This window comes from Salmo salar, chromosome ssa28, assembly GCF_905237065.1.
Source record: "Salmo salar chromosome ssa28, Ssal_v3.1, whole genome shotgun sequence".
NCBI classification, from domain to species: Eukaryota; Metazoa; Chordata; class Actinopteri; order Salmoniformes; family Salmonidae; genus Salmo; species Salmo salar.
In genome coordinates, this window is record NC_059469.1 from 28,854,647 (window position 1) to 28,868,457 (window position 13,811).

The following is a 13,811-nucleotide window of genomic DNA, read 5'->3' on the forward strand; positions in this document are numbered from 1 at the left end:
GCAGACTGGCTCCCCCCAACCAGACAGCAGAAAACTGGACAGTAGGCCAGTGCTGCGCGTCAGCTGTTTGTTAATCCGCACCCCATCCGCAACCGCCTGACTATAGGCCTATGTGATAAAGTGAAAATCTGAGGCCTGCACCCGACCCTAACCCGCTAATAGCCTATAGAAAATGGCTGTAGGCTACAGTCAGAGGGATGATTTTGTCTGATTTAGATAGGCTAACAGGGCTGCCAACTTTTGAAGAAAGCTTGGAGTGAGATTTGCTATATGAATTTCATTGCCCCCTGGCATGGCATAACCCCTAAATTGAAAATGTTACTGTTTAAAAGCTAATTTCCTGCAATTCTACGTATTTTGACATGGCTTAGGCCTATGGCCAGGGTGAAAAAAAAATTAAACCACAAGTCAGGTGTATTCAAGGTACTTTGAACATTAAATTAACATTCAAAAATCAACAAATGTGTTACTTTGAGATTCTGGGGGGGGGTGACATTTAAATGATAATATATTTTTTTAAACATATTTTTTAGGTGGTTTGACACTTTATTCAGACAGTAATGAGATGGGTAGACAGGCAGATGCTAACAGTGGGAAGGTTGGAAGCAGGGATTGAGCCCAGTTCTCAGGTGGAAAGTTGTATGCGACATGCGCGGGAGAGTGTTACCACTACACAATGGCTCTGCACAGGAAATACTAATATTAATGATTAATGGCAGTGGGTAACCAAATCCTAGATTGCAGTCTCCTTGTCCATAGACTGCTTTCAAGGTAAGGACACAGACATTTTGTATTTTGTAATTTGTGTGAAATGTCTCTTTAAAATAGGTCTGGGACAAAATCTTGCTTGCTCTCCAGGAGGGTTGGCCACACCTGATCTATGTTTCCCAAGTGCTGGGTGTTTGAAAATGTTACTGTTATAACAATAATTTCTCAAAATCACCCAACCTTAAAGAAAAATCTAATGAATATCAATATTCAAGTGGTTTATGCCTATTAGTTGAATATCCTTGCTATTGTCATGTTCTGACCAGTATGAGGGTTATTTTGTTAGTGTAGGCTGGTCAGGACGTGGCAGAGGGTATTTGGTTTATGTGGTTCGGGGTGTGTGTATTATGTAGAGGGTAGTTGATTTATGTATTCCGGGGTTTTTTGGTCACTGCTCTATGTTAGTCTATTTCTATGTTCTTTCTAGTTAGTCTGTTTCTATGTTTAGTTAATTGGGGTGTGGACTCTCAATTGAAAGCAGGTGTTGTCTAGTTGCCTTTGATTAAGAGTCCTATATATTAGGGTGTGTTTGTATTTGTGGGAGGTTGTCACTTGAATTGCTGTCGGTTGCCTTCAAGTCTGTATTTGTCGTCCATCGTTTTGTTTTGTTTGTATAAGTGGTTTCATTAAAGAGTTAATTATGAGCACTCAACCCGCTGCGCCTTGGTCCATTCCTGACGACCGTCGTTACAGAACCTCCCACCAAATCCGGACCAAGCAGCGAAGGAAGGAGCAACAGGTGGACTTAGTGGAGCAAAGGGAATTTGAGTTGGACCAACGGGAGAAATGGACATGGGAACAGATTATGGCCGGAGAGGGCCCATGGAAAAAATGGAGCGAAGACCGGGAACACTACAGGGGAACACGACTGGCTATTAAGCCGGAGAGGCAGCCCCAATAAAACATTTTTGGGGGGCACACAGGTAGTTTGGCAGGGCCAGGATTGAGCCGCAAGCCAAATCCCCGTGCTTATTGGGGGCAGCCTAGTATTAGTCAGGTCCCGTGCGTTGGAGTGAGGTGCATGGCGTTGAGGCCTAGTATTCACAGGCCGGTGTGCGCAGTACCTGCGCCCCGCATTTGTCAGGGGAAAGCGGGCATCCAGCCAGGAAGGGTGGAGCCAGTACTGCGCTCGAGACCGTCAGTGCGCCTTCACGGTCCAATATGTCTGTTCCCGCTCCACGCACTAGCCCTAAGGTGTGTGTTTCCAGGCTGGCATATCCAGTACCAGCACCACGCACCAGGCTTCCAGTGCGTCAGCCCAGTCCAGTACGTCCTGTTCCCGCTCCACGCACTAGCCCTAAGGTGTGTGTTTCCAGGCTGGCATATCCAGTACCAGCACCACACACCAGGCTTCCAGTGCGTCAGCCCAGTCCAACCCGTCCTGTTCCCGCTCCACGCACTAGCCCTAAGGTGTGTGTTTCCAGGCTGGCATATCCAGTACCAGCACCACGCATCAGGCTTCCAGTGCGTCAGCCCAGTCCAGTACGTCCTGTTCCCGCTCCACGCACTAGCCCTAAGGTGTGTGTTTCCAGTCTGGCATATCCAGTACCAGCACCACGCATCAGGCTTCCAGTGCGTCAGCCCAGTCCAGTAGTCCTGTTCCCGCTCCACGCACTAGCCCTAAGGTGCGGGTCTCCAGTATGGTACCTCCATTACCAGCACCACGCACCAGGCTTCAGTGCGTCAGCCCAGTCCAGCACGTCCTGTCCATGTTCCTCGTACTAGCCATGTGGTGCGTGTCCTTAGTCTGGCACATCCTAAGCCAGCCCCAAGCACGAGGCCTTCCGGCAACAGTGCCTCGTCCAGAACTTCCGGCAACAGTGCCTCGTCCAGAGCTTCCGGCGACAGTGCCCCGGAGAGAGACGGCCCACTGTTCGGAACCAGGTGAGACGGCCCACTGTTCAGAGCCGAGTGAGTCTGGCTACAGTCCAGAGCTCCTAGAGTTTGGCTACAATCCAGAGCTCCTAGAGTCTGGCTATAGTCTAGAGCTTCTCGAGTCTTCCTACAGTCCAGAGCTCCTAGAGTCACCCTACAGTCCAGAGCTCCTAGAGTCACCCTACAGTCCAGAGCTCTTAGAGTCACCCTACAGTCCAGAGCTCCTAGAGTCTTCCTACAGTCCAGAGCTCCTAGAGTCTTCCTACAGTCCAGAGCTCCTAGAGTCACCCTACAGTCCAGAGCTCTTAGAGTCACCCTACAGTCCAGAGCTCTTAGAGTCACCCTACAGTCCAGAGCTCCTAGAGTCTTCCTACAGTCCAGAGCTCTTAGAGTCTTCCTACAGTCCAGAGCTCCTAGAGTCACCCTACAGTCCAGAGCTCCTAGAGTCACCCTACAGTCCAGAGCTCCTAGAGTCACCCTACAGTCCAGAGCTCTTAGAGTCACCCTACAGTCCAGAGCTCTTAGAGTCACCCTACAGTCCAGAGCTCCTAGAGTCTTCCTACAGTCCAGAGCTCCTAGAGTCTTCCTACAGTCCAGAGCTCCTAGAGTCACCCTACAGTCCGGGGTCGACAGAGAGGGACATCACTGTAGAGACAGTTTATGAGGGGAGTGAGCCAGGGGTGGAGTGGGGTCTGCGTCCGGCTCCTGAGCCACCTCCTGAGGGGGGAGTATTGGGGTGGGGGGGGGTGTTGCAGGAGCACCGTCAGTGACGGTGGCCACCCTCCCTTCCCTCCCATGTACTTTTGGGGATTTATTAGTGTTTTGGGGGTTATTTGTTGTTGGGGTTTTTTGTGTGTGAGGTGCATCCGGGGTCTGCACCTTTGGGGGGGGGTAATGTCACGTTCTGACCAGTATGAGGGTTATTTTGTTAGTGTAGGCTGGTCAGGACGTGGCAGAGGGTATTTTGTTTATGTGGTTCGGGGTGTGTGTATTATGTAGAGGGTAGTTGATTTATGTATTCCGGGGTTTTTTGGTCACTGCTCTATGTTAGTCTATTTCTATGTTCTTTCTAGTTAGTCTGTTTCTATGTTTAGTTAATTGGGGTGTGGACTCTCAATTGAAGGCAGGTGTTGTCTAGTTGCCTTTGATTGAGAGTCCTATATATTAGGGTGTATTTGTATTTGTGGGAGGTTGTCACTTGACTTGCTGTCGGTTGCCTTCAAGTCTGTATTTGTCGTCCATCGTTTTGTTTTGTTTGTATAAGTGTTTTCATTAAAAAGTTAATTATGAGCACTCAACCCGCTGCGCCTTGGTCCATTCCTGACGACCGTCGTTACAGCTATCATCTTACTCTACAGAATATGATGTGTTTGAGTTGTGAGTCCTTCTACCATATCTGCCTAGCATGTGCACAATACAAAAATGTCCAAAATTATATTTGATTCCTGGAGCATTTACAATCCAATGCTCATTTGTATGACTTACTAAAAACTGTCCATGAATGGCTGCAATAATACATAGCCTCATATCATTAATTTTCAAAGACACAAGTAGGCATATTGTCACGTCCTGACCAGTAAAAGGGGTTGTTTGTTATTGTAGTTTGGTCAGGGCGTGGCAGGGGACGTTTGTTTTATGTGTTTCGTTTTTTTTTGGTTAATGTTCTACGTTAGTATATTTCTATGTTCGTTCTAGTTTTTTCTATTTCTATGTTTAGTTTATTGGGTTGACCTTCAATTGGAGGCAGCTGTTCCTCGTTGCCTCTAATTGAAGGTCCTATTTAGTAGGGGTGTTTTTTCAGGTAGTTGTTCCATGTGTAGCTGTGTGCCTTACAGGACTGTTTCTCGTTGTTGTTTTGTATTAAGTGTTTATTTTGGTTTTCATCTAATTAAAAGAAGATAAGTATACACATTCCCGCTGCGCCTTGGTCTACTCAGTACGACGAACGTGACAGAACTACCCACCACCAATGGACCAAGCAGCGGAGGAAGGAGCAGCAGAGGGATTTGGAGTTATGGACATGGGAGGAAATGTTGGACGGGGCAGGACCTTGGTACCAGGCTGGGGAGTACCGGCGACCTAAGGAGGAGCTGGAGGCAGCCAAGGAGGAGCGGCGTCATTACGAGGCATTATACAAGCAGATTGGCAAGTGGGAGAGGCAGCCCCAAGATAATTTTTTTGGGGGGCACACGGGAAGATTGGCTAGGTCAGGCGGTAGACCTAAGCCAACTCCCCGTGCTTATCCATTGTCCTGGGTGGTGGTCTGAACAGAGGATCCACTTCGGGAAAGTCATATTCCTGGTCGTAATGCTGGTCGTAATGTTGGTAAGTTATATCCAACAGTTCTTCCCGGCTGTATGTAATAAGACTTAAGATTTCCTGGGGAACAATGTAACAATGTAATAATACATTAAAAAACTAAATACTGCATAGTTTCCTAAGAACGCAAAGCGAGGCAACCATCTCTGTCGGCGCCATCTTTGTCGGCACCATCTTAACAGTGTGTACTGCATGACAGAGTCATAGACTGTTCCGTCAACATGAAAGAGAGGAGGATGGCATTGGTGTTTCTCTACAAGTAGGGTCAGTTTTCTACTCGCACGAACGCACACACACACTGTTTTAAAATCACCATTGGCCTCAGGGTGAAATTCCTGAGAGGTTTCCTTCCTCTCCGGTAACTGAGTTGGAAAGATGCCTGTATCTTTGTAGTGACTGGGTGTATTGATACACCATCCAAAGTATAATAACTTCACCATTATCAAAGGGATATTCAATGTCTTCTTTTTTTATTTGTACCCATATACCAATAGGTGCCCTTCTTTGCGAGGCATTGGAAAACCTCCCTGGTCTTTGTGGTTGAATCTGTTTTTGAAATCCACTACTCAATGGATTGACCTTAAAGTTAATTGTATGTGTGAGGTACAGAGATGAGGTAGTCATTCAAAAGTCATGTTAAACAATGTTATTGCACAAAAAGTGAGTCTATGTAACTTATTATGTGACTTGTTAAGCAAATGTTTAGTCATGAACTCATTTAGGCTTGTCATAACAAAAGAGTTGAATGCTTATTGACTCAAGACATTTCAGCTTTTCATGTTTAATACATTTTTATAAACTTGAAAAACATAATTCCACTTTGACATTAGTGGGTCTTGTGTGTAGGCCAGTGACAAAAAAATCTCAATTTGATCCATTTTAAATCCAGGCTAAACACAACAAAATTTGGAAAAAGTCAAGGGGTGTGAATACTTTCTGAAGGCACTGTAGCTAGCAATGCTAATGTTAGCTAGCTAAAATGTCAGTGCTCTCCCCTCAATCTTAGCTAGCTAGCTAAAGTTATACTGTATCTAAAGTCAATCTGGCGACATCACAATGATGACAAAGGCCTGCCCTGCTAATTATTTGCCTCCTTTTGAAATGTCATTGTGTTTCCAAGCCACAGTAATGCACTTTAGACAAAATCTTCCTCAACACCCATTGAGACTGCATTGAGTAGAATGTTCAGCTGGGCGTCTGTCCTAAAACTAACATTCAAAACAATATTGTGACAAAATGTGCAACCCATGAATATAAGGCCACTTGAAATAGAGTATAAGAGAAATCCATCTTGATGATTCATGATTCATTTTCACTTCATCAAACGACAATAAACTAATGCCAAAAGGTGCTCTCTCAAACTGTTTTCGAAGTGACACAGAACATCTGAAAGCATTTCCTTTTCATCAAATGGCTGGTAGCACAGACTATCATACCAAAATCGCTTTCCCAAAAGGTTTTTGGATACAGTTCACAAGTGGCTTGAACCCTGATCAACTCTATCTCACAAACTGATATTGATAGATTTGAACAAGCCTTAGCCCTGACCAAATTCCAAAGTTGTGTAGGATTTTCAGCTGAAGCTCCATTGCTTTAATTGTTGCTGCCATCAGGTGGGGCCTGTCCTCTGAAGGTCCTCGCAGCCCCGTTGGTGGACGCGCATGTGCTCAGTGACCCGGTACTGTCTGGAGAAGGTCATGGGACACTGGGGGCAGGAGTAGGGCCTAACACCCAGGTGGGAGCGCATGTGTCTGTTGAGGGAGCCTCGCTGGCTGAAGGCCCTATCACACATAGTGCACTGGTAAGGCTGGACAGAGGCTGATGCAGGCACACCCACACCTAGTTGACTCCCATTGGAGTCAGGGTACCCTGCCGAGGGATGTTTGGCTGAAATGTCCAGTAAAACGAAATCTGAGGTGCTGGCTTTGACATTTATGCCAAGGCCTTCTCGGAGGTCAGAGTTAGCCATGGCACTATACAGACCATCGTCGTCCGAGTCACTGGATTGTACAGGGTGATGTTTTTCCCTTGCAAGATAGTGATAGCGAACCTGTCCTTGATACGTTTCCATTTCGTTGGTGTTAGTGTTACTGCCCTTGATATCACATCTGCTCTCGTTTGATGTTACCTCCTCAGATAATTTGGGGTTTAGTGTAGAGTAGCTCGTTGCCTCAGTCCATAGATTTAATCTAGAGGCACTCTGAAAGCATTTTGTTTCGTCGCCCTGGGGACAATCTCCACTGGTGATCATTGAACTCCATAAATCCTTTAATTTACCCTTAGGGGTGTTTTCTATGGCATTATCAGGGATGTACTCATCATCTGAAATATTTTCAAATTGCCGTGTGGGGTGGCATTTAGAACCTTTCTCTTTGTTTGACTCTAACTGATCTATTGTAGTTACCCCTTCGTTATCACTACCTTTGGAAGTTTTATCTAAGTGAGGACAACTATGAATCCTGGAGTAATGACTTGAAGTATTGAAGTGGGATGTAAATTCCTGATTTGTGGTGTTTTCAGTGTCATCCTCCTCACCAATTTCTGAACATACAGCAGTATGTGTCAGGATGGCATTCCCAGAACTTTGTAATACAGATTTTTCATCCAACTCCCTTTGATGCCTTCTTGTGTAATATGCTGCATCCTCTGGGGCAGCCATGGGCACATCCTGGACATTGGAGCATGCACTGCCAGATAAAATCTTGCTTTGTTTTGGTTGTGACTCATATAAAGCTGCCTCATAATTATCATCCGTTTGTAATCCATAGTGCTTTAAATTGTGTCCATGACCAAGTGTCACCTTTCGTTCACTGACTCCTGCCTCCTTTATGGTCACGTCAGACTCACTGTTCAATTTTCTGCTTTTAGGTCTGGTTTCTGACAATAGAGAAGGCTTTCCAGTTGTGCTGACATGGCATATGACGGGGACGACTTCACAACTTAGAGGGGTTGGTGTACACTGCGATGGAGAATGTTCATTCTTCTTGTTTTGCTGCTGATCTGAGCATTTCCTCTTTATATTGGGTTTTATATCTGCTGAAAGAATGAATATAGAAATTAGAAAGAATATATGATTTTAGAAATTAGAACACAATGTGATATTATTCTTACACAATTTAAATAATTAATAGATAGATTATTTGACCTGCAACAGTGCAGTCAGACTCAGATGATGTGTCCAGTGTGCTCCTTCTTATTAAAGCCTTCTGTAGTTCATCCATTTGCAGATAAGTAGCAGCAGAGATAATAGATTCATCCTGATCTGGTGGGGGTAGTGTCCCAGTGTAGATAAATTCCAAAAGAAACCCCAGAATTTCAGTTGAAGGGGATGGAAACTGCAAGTCCAGCAGTGCACCTTTACTGGGGAGAAGGGAAGCCAAGACGGGACTAGAAGCCGAAAGGACATTTTTGTGGGCCAGATAGAGTTTCACCGGGTTCAGATGTTGTCGAATCACACAGTCACAAAATTGCCCCTCCATTCTCTGAAAATTTAGTTTCCTCAGCAGGGCCACAGCATGGGTGCTGACCACTAAAGGATATGTTCTCACCTAGGTAAGAGATTAGAACAAGTCATTAAAACAAACTCTTCATGGTGTGGCGTGAGTCTTTTTGTTCAATATGTGTGAAGTTTGCACATACTGTATTGAGCATTTTGAGATCTATAGGCTAACTAGACCATTGCAAATATTATGAGAATGTTATGACAATTTAAAATAGGCAATTTTTCTATGATTCTAGAGGTCTCCTGTCCCAATTCTATGGTGACAATATAATACTTTTCAGATTTATAGAACTGTTGTTCATGCACACAACAGGTTGATTTGGTTTTGCATTTATTACATACAAAATAATCTCACAATAAGAAACCAGACAGAATAACAAGAAAGTATAGGCTTATCAATAACTTCATTATAGACCTATTATTCCAGCCTATTATTACAAACTAGGATTTTTGTTGATTCACTCAACAAATTGATCATGAAAATAACAGTAATAGAGTTACTATGATAAAGTTGGCACTAGCTGCAATAAGTATGGAACACTGCATAAAATTCTGAAACAATAACATTTTCATTCAGTATAGTTTTATATACTAATAAATGGCATATAATAAAATGGAACATCTAAAAAACAAGACAAACGTATTGTGTTACTTACATTCATCGTGAACGCACTCTTCTTAAATACGTGCATAGAATCCTTGCAAAAGTGAAAACTGAAGTATCCGTGTATATACTCTGCTGCCGGTGTCTACGTGCGCTTTCATTCGGAAAAGAATCACACGCTTTTGATACTACGAGGCTGACGACGTGACACTCTTCAACAGCTGCTTTTAGGGAGTCCCTGCCATGACGTCAAAGTCTCCATGTCCGGCTATGGTGAGACCCAACCCACATTTCCGCTGCAGTGTCCTCTCTTGTTCCACTCAATGATGTATACAAACATCATTGGTTAACGACCCTGCGCAAGCCCTCCGTGATGCTTTGTTGATAACTCCATAAATGCAGTCTCCTCCTGTCCCCTACCCCACTTGTTCGTCACATCCCCACTGTATACTTACTAAGGTTAAACATATCACCGTAGTCCCGTGGGCATGTTTCTTGCGCAATGGAAATACCACCACAGATATAGGTTGCCGCAGCCTCATTCGGAAACAGGGATGATGGTTAAATGTATTATGAAATATAGCCACTATTTTAAATATAGTACTAAAAAAGAACACAACATATACAATAATATCCCCTGTTAATTAAGAAATGACCAGAAACAGTGGAGGCTGGTGTTGAGGCTGTCTTTTTGGAGGACCCAGACTGCACACATTAGCAGTTTAGACAGGCAGCCCAATTCTGATCTTCTTATACTAATTGGTCTTTTGACCAATCAGATCAGCTCTGAAAAAGATCCGATGTGAAAATATCTGATGTGACTGGTCAAAAGATCAATTAGTGGTAAAAAAAATATCAGAAATTGTCTGCTTGTTTAAACGCATCCATTGTACACAATCATATTATGTTCCAGTGATATTTCAGCTATTTTATTTCATCTGAAAAATGGAATATGAAGGAGGATGATGATGTTAATTATTGAGGATGAGAATTATTAATGGTCACAAAACTATATAATTGTTATCATTGTCAATATTATGATAGGGACCTTAAGGTCCTACTCCATTCTTCTTTTCACCTCATTTATCACCTGATTTACTTAACTACAGGCACATCTCAATAGGTGGCCCAGGTGTCCTCATGACATGGACTTTCCTCTTTTGTTCTCTATAGCTCCTCTATTGTTCCCGCAAGCAAGAGAGGAGGATGCCGATGACATCTGAGGACACCATCAGACCAAATCCTTGAATGGCTTTCAGTTGTGTCTGAAAAACACTATTTTGGTCAAAACAAATTTCTATACTTATTCATGGGATTTTGTTTTTCAACAGGAAAAGTTCAAAAATAGCTTGAGTGCTTCTTTAAGCAGTGGTGGAAAAAGTACCCAATTGTCATACTGTCATACTTGAGTAAAAGTAAAGATACCTTAATAGAAAATAACTAAAGTAAAAGTTAAAGTTATCCACTCAAATACTATTTGAGTAAAAGCCTAAAAGTATTTGGTTTTAAACATACTTAAGTATCAAAAGTAAATGTAATTGCTAAAATATACTTAAGCAGACCAGACGGCACTATTTTCTTTTTTTTAATTTACGGATGGCCAGGGGCACACTCCAACACTCAGATATAATTTACAAATTCAGCATGTGTGTTTAGTGAGTCCGCCAGATCAGAGGCAGTAGGGATGACCAGAGATGTTCTCTTGATAAGTGCATGAATTTGACCATTTTTTTGTTCTGCTGAGCATTCAAAATGTAACGAGTACTTTTGGGTGCCAGGGAAATGTATGGAGTAAAAAGTACATTATTTTCTTTAGGAATGCAATGAAGTAAAAGTTGTTAAAAATATAAATAGTAAAGTACAGATACCCCCAAAAACCGACTTAAGTAGTACTTTAATGTATTTTTTACTTAAGTACTTTACACTACTGTCTTTAAGCCAATACCTCTTGGGTTGAGTCGCTGAACCCGGGCTCGAGTCCTGGTTGGGGCTCCCCCTGAATTTGCTGCTAGATGCAGGCAAGGGTGTGCAAAGCGGTATTGAATGTCACTGTCTGTCACCTCAAATTTGTCTCTCGACCTGTGTGCACCTACGTTGTAAACTCATAGGATAGGTTGTAGTAACCTCATGAGGGGTATAGGGTAAATTTGATTATCATGTAGTAGCCTAAACCTATCGCTGTTACATTGAACTGGGTGAATGGAATATGAATGAGAGTCATCCAATATGCTGTAATAGAAATAAGGCCATGCTCATGAAAAAAAAATGGTCCTCCCTCATCTTAAACGTCACTGACCGCCACTGGTAGTAGCAGTAGTAGTAGTAGTAGTAGTAGTGGTAGTAGTAGTAGTAGTAGTAGTAGTAGGTGGTAGTAGTAGTAGTAGGCATAGTAGGTGGTAGTAGTAGTAGTAGTAGGTGGTATTAGTAGCAGTAGTAGGTGGTAGTAGTAGGTGGTAGTAGTAGCAGTAGTAGGTGGTAGTAGTAGGTGGTAGTAGTAGGCCTAGAAGGTGGTAGTAGTAGGTGGTGGTAGTAGTAGGCCTAGAAGGTGGTAGTAGTAGGTGGTAGTAGTAGCAGTAGTAGGTGGTAGTAGTAGGTGGTAGTAGTAGTAGGTGGTAGTAGTAGGTGGTAGTAGTAGGCCTAGAATGTGGTAGTAGTAGGTGGTAGTAGTAGGTGGTAGTAGTAGTAGGTGGTAGTAGTAGGTGGTAGTAGTAGGCCTAGAAGGTGGTAGTAGTAGGTGGTAGTAGTAGCAGTAGTAGGTGGTAGTAGTAGGTGGTGGTAGTAGTAGGTGGTAGTAGTAGGTGGTAGTAGCAGGTGGTAGTAGTAGGCCTAGAAGGTAGTAGTAGTAGGCCTAGAAGGTGGTAGTAGTAGCAGTAGTAAGTGGTAGTAGTAGCAGTAGTAGGTGGTAGTAGTAGCAGTAGTAGGTGGTAGTAGTAGCAGTAGTAGGTGGTAGTAGTAGGCCTAGAAGGTGGTAGTAGTAGTAGCAGTAGCAGGTAGGTAGTAGCAGGTGGTAGTAGTAGGCCTAGAAGGTGGTAGTAGTAGCAGTAGTAGGTGGTAGAAGTAGGTGGTGGTAGTAGTAGGTGGTAGTAGTAGGTGGTAGTAGCAGGTGGTAGTAGTAGGCCTTGAAGGTGGTAGTAGTAGGCCTAGGAGGTGGTAGTAGTAGTAGCATTAGTAGTGTAGGGCTGTGGGCCCAATTATTATTATAAAAACGGCCTATTTTATATGTAGCTTTTAAATAATGTAGCTGAAAACTGTCCAAGGCTCAGAAAACCATCTGGATGTATGCCATGCCCATTGAGCTTGGGCTGCCTGCTCTGGCCGGTTATACCACTTTCAGGGGTGACATGGCAGGGGCTACGTGCGTTTCCATTCAATGGGCACTCCGCACCATACCTCACGTACAGATCAGAGGGAGTCCCCTTGTACAGTCTAGTTCTAGAATAAGCCAGCTGTTCACCTCGTGCCTCGTTGTTCCAAATTTATCCCAGCGCCAAGCAGCAGACACTGGTCAAGGCAATATTACAACTGCCAAGAGCTATTATTAATTTTTTTCATGACCTGGCCTATATATGTAGTACAATGTATTATAATATAATGGAATGTTATGGTCTATTTTAATCGCCTATTTGCAATATATTTTCTTTCCCTTTTATATAGACAACCACACTGTTAGCCTAATATTATAGGGGAAAACATATTTTAATGTATATTTTTCCGTTTTTTTTATTATTATTAGGTCTAATTACCCAGTAAGTGTAGCACATTTGAATATAGTTAGAAATCATGGCCCATTTGATGCAGACCTGGGATCAAATATATGCATATTTAAGTGTTTGTAATTCCAATACTTATTTTCTATGTATTTGAGTATTTTCAAATAATGTGGCTGAATCCAACTACTTCTATTTGAAGTATTTTAAAATAATCTCATATAAAACGACCTACTGTTTGAAACTATTTTCAAACAGCCTACTTGTTTCCAAATACATTTTAGTCATTTAGCAGACGCTCTTATCCAGAGCCACTTACAGTAGTGAATGCATACATTTCATACATTTTTTTTCTTCTGTACTGGTCCCCCGTGGGAATCGAACCCACAACCCTGGCGTTGCAAACGCCATGCTCTACCAACTGAGCCACACGGGACCTAAATACATTTCGAATACCCATAGGGCCAAACAGACCTGGGTACAAATGCATGTTAAAATACTTGTATTTGAAAAAAAAGGCTTGTCTTACTTAAAAAAGTAGTCTGTTTGAAATGAACTGAAATACTTAAAAAATGTTTAGCCCAGATCTGATTTGATTAGCCATTTGCAACATATATTCTCATATTTGACGTTTGCAGTCATTGAGTGCTTTATATCATAAGGAAAAAATACATTTTTATTTTTCTTTAGATCGGCTATCATGACAAACTGATTGGAATCGTTACCATAATATCAGTGTGTTTCTCTGGTGTGGGCCCAGGTAGGCTAGAGAGACGGGACAGAAGTTGCACGATTGCCAGATCGAATTGTCCAACAGTGAGTGAGTGAACTAGCAACTCTCTGTGCTCTGACAATAGTGATTGCGCAAAAAATCCCAACACTAACCAACGCAATGCCAATCTGTATTGACTCCTCTCGCGTTCCGTCATATCCCTAGAATTAGAACAAGTAGAATAGATATCGGTATATTTTGTACATAATTTTCAATAAACGATCATATGTCAGCACAGATTGGATGAACATTGTTATGAATGGA

General features: G+C 42.9%; 1 protein-coding gene across 1 annotated transcript; it reads right to left on the minus strand.

Moving 5' to 3' along the window:
- Window positions 1–5,893: 5,893 nt before the first annotated feature.
- LOC106589794 (myoneurin) lies at window positions 5,894–9,266 on the minus strand. Its single transcript, XM_014180135.2, has 3 exons — window positions 9,121–9,266; window positions 8,108–8,510; window positions 5,894–7,995 (listed from the first exon to the last, which is right to left on the minus strand). The coding sequence occupies exons 1-3, from the start codon at window positions 9,154–9,156 to the stop codon at window positions 6,572–6,574; spliced, it is 1,863 nt and encodes a 620-aa protein (XP_014035610.1). The 5' UTR covers window positions 9,157–9,266; the 3' UTR covers window positions 5,894–6,571.
- Window positions 9,267–13,811: the final 4,545 nt, after the last annotated feature.